The 8,349-nt window shown below is 19.2% G+C and overlaps 1 protein-coding gene across 1 annotated transcript, besides 2 other annotated features; it reads right to left on the reverse strand.

Annotated features, from left to right (window-relative positions):
- The first annotated feature begins 778 nt into the window (after nucleotides 1–778).
- Nucleotides 779–1,326: a repeat region.
- Nucleotides 1,327–2,892: 1,566 nt separating this feature from the next.
- PRELSG_0025500 (fam-h protein) lies at nucleotides 2,893–3,725 on the reverse strand (the record flags this gene model as incomplete). The annotated part of the gene is made up of 2 exons (XM_028675412.1): nucleotides 2,893–3,405; nucleotides 3,528–3,725. The coding sequence occupies 2 exons, from the start codon at nucleotides 3,723–3,725 to the stop codon at nucleotides 2,893–2,895; spliced, it is 711 nt and encodes a 236-aa protein (XP_028531139.1).
- Nucleotides 3,726–8,061: 4,336 nt separating this feature from the next.
- Nucleotides 8,062–8,349: part of a repeat region that runs on past the window's edge.

Consider the following 8,349-nt stretch of genomic DNA (forward strand, 5'->3'; position numbering starts at 1 on the left):
AAAATAAAGTTATTTTTTTTTGCTTGTTTATTTATATATATATACATCTTTGTAATTTAAAAAAAAAAAAAAAAAAAAAATATATATTTTTTTTTTTTTTGGAAGAGTTTTTTGAAAGAAATGTTATGTTATAATATGTTTTAATTTTTAGTGTAAATAAAAATTAAAAGAAAGAAATGTTATGTTATGTTTTAATTTTTAGTGTAAATAAAAATTAAAAGAAAGAAATGTTAACTTATTAAAAACTTAAGAGATAAGAGAAATGTTTATGTATTATTCAATGCATATTTTTGAAATAACATTGAATATCATAAAATTTTGACTTAATAAATTGTTATAAATTATTTGTATGTTTTTAATTAAAAGAAGATATTAATTCTTTGTAAATAAAAACTCATTTATAACTGTTAATAGGTTTATTAAAAGATGCAGTAAAATTTAACTTCAATTAAATATTATGCATCATAAGAAAACAGTATATATATATAATAAAAACGAATATATATATATAAACGTATACTTAGTTATACATGCTCTTTATTAATTTGTTTGTTTAATACTCTAGCAAAGTCATTAAACGGGCAATTAATAAATCAACTATATACTTAAAACGTTATATGAAAAAGAGCATTTATCTTTCGAAGAAATAGTTAGAAATGCAATTCTGATATATAATAATACCCCACATGGTGCTATAAGAAAAACACCTTGCTTTTCGATGCATGGAATAGATTGTATATGCTCAGGTTTTTCAAAAATAACACCATAAATAACTATATAAATGGTCGATGGAAAAATGCGAATGATAATTCAAGAAAAACTATTAAAAATAAAGATTTAATAATGGAGACATTATGTCTTATGAATTACCTGAATACCAAAGGAATCAAATGAAACATTATTGTGGAAATGTACAATACAAGCCACATTGTACATTCCTTCATAGAGTAACTAAAATCAAAAATGAAAATTTGAAAGCAATACTTATTTACTATAGAGGTAAAGAGGTATAAATTTCTTAACAAAGATTTAATTATTAAGTAATAAGAATAAAGAGATACATGAAATACAGTTGAAGAAGCTTATACAAATAATTAATAAATGTAAAAAGAAATCAACATCTACGCAGACATTGAAAATTCAAGATTACCTTGATATTTAAGGACGAAGTAATATATCACAATATCAAAATGTTAACAATAAGAATAGAAGGATTAGCGATGATATGCAGAAAGGACTTGAAGTTATAAAACAAGATAAACAGAACAAACTCTAAATAACCATCATTACTTCCGCTAAATGGTGAATTATGGTTAATAAAAAATATTATTAACCTTTTATATAATAATAGTTACTTGTTCATAAGGAAAATAGAAAGTTAGCCATACATTCGACAATTTAAAAAAAAAAAAAAATTTTTTTTTTTCTTTTTGATATGTAGTGAAAATATTTCAAAATTTTTTATTTTTAAAGTTTTTTTATCATATCGAAATAATTTTAAAAATAAAAGTTAAATTTAGTATTAGAATGAAAAGAAAAAGGGATTATTTTTACAATAACATTTAATTTTTACATATTTTTATAATACCATAATTACTATAACTAAATTTTTATTTTTTTAATTAGTCATTTTACGTAATTGATTTATTAATTGGCTGCTTAATGGCTTTGCTAAAGTATTAAACAAACAAATTAATAATGAGCATGTATAACTAATTATACTTTTATATATATATACATAATCGTTTTTACTATATATATATAATGTTTTCTTATGATGTATAATATTTAATCGGAATTAAATATTACTGCCTCTTTTAATAGGCATGCTAAACTGTTATAAAAGAGTTTTTATTTACAAAGACTAGTATCATCTTTTAATTAAAAACATACAAATAGATTATAACAATTAATAAAGTCAAAACTTTAATTTATTCAATATTATTTCAAAAATATATATTGAATATAACAAAAACATTCGTTTTTTTTATCTTAAGTTTTTCATGTAACAAAAATTAATTCTCTTTTTAATTAGAACGAACGTTAGCTGACAATCCCAAAAAAAAAAAAAATAATTTTAATTTTTTTTTTTAATTACAAAGACGTATATAAATAAAATAAACAAACAAAAAAAAAATAACTTTATATTTTTTTTTTTTTTATAACTATCGTCGGTGCATGGCTAACTTGTGCATATACGACTAATAAACTAAATGTACTACAAAAGATTAATAATATCTTTTATTAACCAGTAATCAATAATCTTAAAGAGGATTTAAATTTTTAATAAAAAAATAAAATCGTAATTTTATTGAAGCAAATGACTCTTAAACAATAATTACCTAATTAAGTTATATGTATAAAATTTACGTATTAGTAGCATAAATATAATTTCACAATAAGTAAGTGGATAAATCTCTACATGCTCTTTATTAATTTGTTATTTCAATAATATAGCAAAGATACTGATAGACCAATTATTAAATCAATTATATAAAATAATTAATTAAAACTGGATAATAATTTTATATTATAATTATTAAGAGTCTTTTAAAAAAAATGTAAATATTAAATATTAATAAACACAGAATTATTTTTGTTTTTTCTTTTTAATATCCAATTTAATTTTTATTTTATAAATTAATTCAATTTGACAACAAAAATTTTACAAAAACATTTAAAAAAATATCCTCTAATCTTTTATAAGACAGTGTATTTTTTTTTTTAATGAATAAGAATTAATTTAACAAAAACAATGCAAAAATGAGAATATAATATAGTCATAATTTTTTTTTCTTTTAAAACTAGCTAATACATGGTTAACTCTCTATTTTCCATATAACTATTATTCCATAGAAGGATAAAAATATCTTTTATCAGCCAAAAGGTTATTTATAATTCCTTATGTTTTATATGGAATTTTCCGAGAATTGATAAAATTGAGTAAATCAAAATAGATAAATTAAGTATAAGAGTAGTATATCCAGATATTAATAAACCAAATTGAGCAACATCTTTTGAATATAATATTAATGAATAAAATAGTTGACAAGATGATACAGATAAACTTAAAGTATTTAAAATACATGCACAACTCTCTAAAGTAATATTATTACATTCTACATTTTTATTTTTCTCTTCTTTTTCTTCTTCTTCTTTTTCTTCTTCTTTTTCTTCTTCTTCTTCTTCTTCTTTTTCTTCTTCTTCTTCCTCTTTTTCTTTTTCTTCTTTCTCTTCTTTTTTATTTTTTGATTCTGGATCATCTATTACATCATGTTCACATAATTTTAATTCTTCGCCTATTGGTTTTTTTATATTTTCACCTTCTGCTAATGACCTTTTAGCTCCTAAATTTAATGTTTTTTTTAAGTCATTTTCATAATTCCATGATCTACAAGAATCACACTAAAATAGCAAAAAAACATTTAGAATTTAGTAATAGTATTTTTCATAGCGATAAAAAATTAATTAAAGTTATAACAATAACAACAAAACATAAATATTTTTTAGCATTATCATTATCCTACAGAACTAGAAACTTGTAATATCCAAATTAAAAAGGTAAATATAAAAAACTTTATAAGAAAATCTAATATATTTTTTTTCTCTTTTTTATTGTATATTTTTAAAGTTGATCTATCTGTAGTAATAGAACCTTTAGCAACGTGGGAATCGTATCCTAAAAATCCATCAATACTAGATATAACATTACTTTTCCTGCTCATTTTTTTTTTATATAAGTTTATTTATTTTTAGATATAATTAATAATAATTTAAAAAAAAAAAGAAAGCAATTAAAATTTTTAAATTCTACGTAAAATTAATAAATGTTAAAATGTTCAAAAAAATATTACCTTAAAATATATATATAAATTTTATGTATTAAATATTAAAATAGAATAGATCAATGAATTACTGAACATATATACATTAAATATTTAATATTTATAAATGTACTTCTTAAAATTTTATATAAAACAAAAATTAAGTATTGCTAATTTTTTATTTTCTTTAAAAAAAAGTGGAGATGATATTTAAATAATAAAATTTTAAAATAGGAATAAATTAAGGATAATATTCATGCAATAAGCAATGCTAATGGTTTTAAAAGTATTTTTACAAATAGTACATGTACTTACTATTAATTCTAATAACAGAAAATATAAAAAGAATTACTTTATAATTCAGATTACAAATATGATGATATTAATTCTGTATATTTTTAAGATATACAATATTAAATAAATTTTAAAGATAATATAATTGATAATATTTTTTATTTGATAATAAATATAATCGATTATAGTTTTATTTTTTGTTATAATTTAACACTATAATGATGCTTAATAAAATAATGTTTACTTATAGGAAGAAACAAAATTGCAATTAAAATTTACGCATGCATTAATATTTTTAGATAAAAATTATTATATTATAATGAAAATGCCTGAAAAAAAAAAAAAAAACAGAAAAAAAAAAAAATAAAAGAATAAGAAGAATATACGAATTAATAAAAACTGTAAAAATAGCTGTAATTCCAATTTGATAATAAAAATTATAAAGAAGATAAATATTATGGAATACAAATTAAGGATGTATTAAATAATAATTTAAATTTTTTATTAATGATAATATAAAGATTTTTCTGTACATTTTCATTTTAATTATGACAAAAAATTGTGATTTAGTATAAAATTGAGCACATGCAAATACATACTTTTTCAAAAGAAAATGATAATGTTTAAACAGAAAGAAAAGATTAATAATAGTCGTAAATACATATTTATTAATATTACCATAACAAAAAAAGCAATTACAACTGAAAAAATAAAATATGTTCATATAAAATAAAATTTAATATCAATAATGATACAAGTTTATTAAATTACTTATTAAACAATTTTTTTTAATAATTTGAAAGTTTATTAAATTTTATATTAACATAATTATGAATGTTTTAATACTTAGTTTTAGTAACATAAAGTAAAATAAATACTAAGTAATATTAATATCTTTAAAATAGTTTGCTATAATATTCTTGTTCTCTATCATATGTAAATACAATTTATAATTATACATATATAAAAAAAAATTCACAATAAAAACAAGTTGGATTTTTTTTAAAATTAAAATGATTTTTTAAATTCAATTATTTTTTTTGATTCTCTCCCTAAAAAATAAAAAAAAAAGATAAATCAAAATTTATTTTTATTGAAAAAGATTATTTTAATTATAAAAAAATTGAACAGGAAAAGGAATATCTTTCTTTGTCCTGAATATTAATTTATTTCCTGGATATTATTCCCATGTAACTGGATATTTTATTACTACAGATGTATCAACTTAAAAAATATATAAGAAAAGAAAAAAATATATATTAGATTTTATTATAAAGTTTTTTACATCTACCTTTTTAATTTAGATATTTCAAATTTCCAGTTCTATAGAATAATGATAAAACTTTAAAATATTTATGTTTTTTTGTTATTATTATAACTTTAATCAAATTTTTATTGTTATGAAAAATCCTATTATTAAATACTAAATGTTTTTTTGCTATTTTAGTTGGATTTTTTTGTATTATTGAATTATAAAAATTATTTAAAAAAGACATTAGATTTAGGAGCTAAAAAATTTTTTTCAGAAAAAAAAGATATAATAAAACTAACAAACAAAGAATTAAAATTCTATGAATAGGGGAGAATAAAAACAGACTTATCAAGGAATGAGCAAGATGAATTACAAGAAAACACTTATGTAGAACAAGGAAATGTAATAGAGACATAGGAGAAAAATAAAAAAGTAAAATTTTACGAGAGAATTTTAGAAATTTGTAAAAGTAATTTAAAAATAATTTCTTCACTCTGCTTTTCTCTTATCATTTCCCTTATGAGCACTATATATAACTGAATTTTTTTTCTATGTTTTAGAAATAAAGTATAATGTGGTGTTGCATACTTTATCTTTTATGATCATTTCTATCTAATACACGAATGAGTCTAAATAAAATGTAAAAATAAAATTAAATAATCTTTATAATTAAAATTATTATGCATTAAAAAAAGAAAATATATAAGATTAGATTAAAAGTATCTTAAATATTGCAGGAGCTCTGATTTATTAAAAGTCCTTTCAATGATTTATGAAAAGTATTAAGCAAGGTTTAATAAAAGTAACGTAGAGCAATTTTTACTAATTTTGTTTATTATAAAGATATTTTTGTAATGAATACGTAGGTCTTATAAATTTCATTATATTATGTCAAATGAATAGTTCATCCATGAAAAATTTATAACTTTTTAAATAAAAATATTTCATCTTAGTATTTTTATTATTCATAATACATTAATTATTTTATAAGGGGAATTTATCTAATTTAATAAAAATGTATCCTTATTTTTCCTAAAACATAAATATTCCTTATAAAAACATTTAATTATATGTAAAATAACCTTTTTAAATAAAATAATAATTTACGTTAGAGTTATCGTCCACTTCAAAAATACATAGGATTAATATTTAACAAAAAAAAAAAAATTCCTTCTGTTTTTCTCTTTGAGTTTAATATTTTCAAAATTCAAAAAATAATTCGGTAATAGAAAAAAAAAAAAAAATAAAGATTTTTTTTTTAAATTAGAAATTTTGAATTATAATTAGAAAAGACAATTTACAAAAATGAAATATTTTTATTTTATTTTAACTTTTCTAATATAGCTATTTTGTCAAGAAGCAAATACGCATAGCTAACTTTCAATTTTCTTTATAATTTACTAGACTCTATTTCATTAAAGATTAATAGTGTAATTTATTAGCCAATTATATATAAACACAATTTTTTGCAATTATAAAAAGGCATACTTATTTTTATGTATTGAATAATTTCGTTTTTAAAAAAAAAAATACATATTTATCTCAATTTAATTGATTTTCCCAAATATCAACAGCGATATACAACTAGAGGATTACTATTTTCAAGAGGAATTATGCTATATGAATAACAAAAAAAAAAAATTATTAATATTTTTGAAATTTTAATATAATAAAAAAAAATATTACGTGTAAAAGTTGCAGGTTGAAAAATCAAATTAATGGGGAGCTTATGAAGTGATCTTTCCATATCTTTACTTACTATAGTATGAATTAATATGATTATATTATTGTTTTATTAATTAATAATTCAATGACTTTGTTAGATTATTGAACAAACAAATTAATAAAAAACATGTAGAGATGTGCTTATCAATTTCACTTATTTTAAAAGATATTTAAGCTACTAATACATAATTTTTTTTGCGTATAATATATATAATTGAGTAATTAATGCTTTAGAGGCATTTACTTAATTATTTAATGAAAATGTGCCTTTATTTTTATTAAAAATTTTTATTCTCATTAAAATTATTATGTAAAATTAAATTAGCTAAAACAAATTAAATTTATATTATAGTTATTAAAAGTCTATTAAAAACAAATAAAAGTTAAATATTAATAAGAACAAAATCCTTTCTGTTTTTATTTTAAATTTAGAATTAAATTTTTGCATTGCTTAAAAATTAATTCGATTGGACAACCAAAATTTTACAAAAATATTTCATTAAATATTTTATTAAAAAAAATTTTTTTTTTTTTAAAACTGTCGAATGTATGGCTAACTTTCTATTTTCCTTATGAACAAGTAACTATTATTATATAAAAGGTTAATAATATTTTTTATTAACCATAATTCACCATTTAGCGGAAGTAATGATGGCTATTTAGAGTTTGTTCTCTTTATCTTGTTTTATAACTTCAAGTCCTTTCTGCATATCATTGCTAATCCTTCTATTCTTATTGTTAACATTTTGATATTGTGATATATTACTTCGTCCTTAAATATCAAGGTAATCTTGAATTTTCAATGTCTGCGTAGATGCTGATTTCTTTTTACATTTATTAATTATTTGTATAAGCTTCTTCAACTGTATTTCATATATCTCTTTATGAAGGAATATATAATGTGGCTTGTATTGTACATTTCTACAATAATGTTTCATTTGATTCCTTTGATATTCAGGTAATTCAAACTCTCCACCACCTGGATAAAGTAACTACGTTACTTTATTTCTTTGTTCTTTATACCACTTTACAATATCCAAACCTTTTTGTATATCTTTATATATCTTTCCACTTTTTCCTTTAACTACTATCTCAGGTATAACATTACTTTTTCCATAAATATCAAAATGACTCTTAGGCTCTAACGAGCTAGTAGGCATAGACTTTCTTTTATCCTTGTCAACAATCTGTATTAAGTTCTTTAGCTGATTCTCATATATTTCTCTAGTTTTATGACTTAACCACTTTTGTTAA

Source organism: Plasmodium relictum (genome assembly GCF_900005765.1).
Source record: "Plasmodium relictum strain SGS1 genome assembly, contig: PRELSG_00_v1_347, whole genome shotgun sequence".
Classification (NCBI taxonomy): Eukaryota; Apicomplexa; class Aconoidasida; order Haemosporida; family Plasmodiidae; genus Plasmodium; species Plasmodium relictum.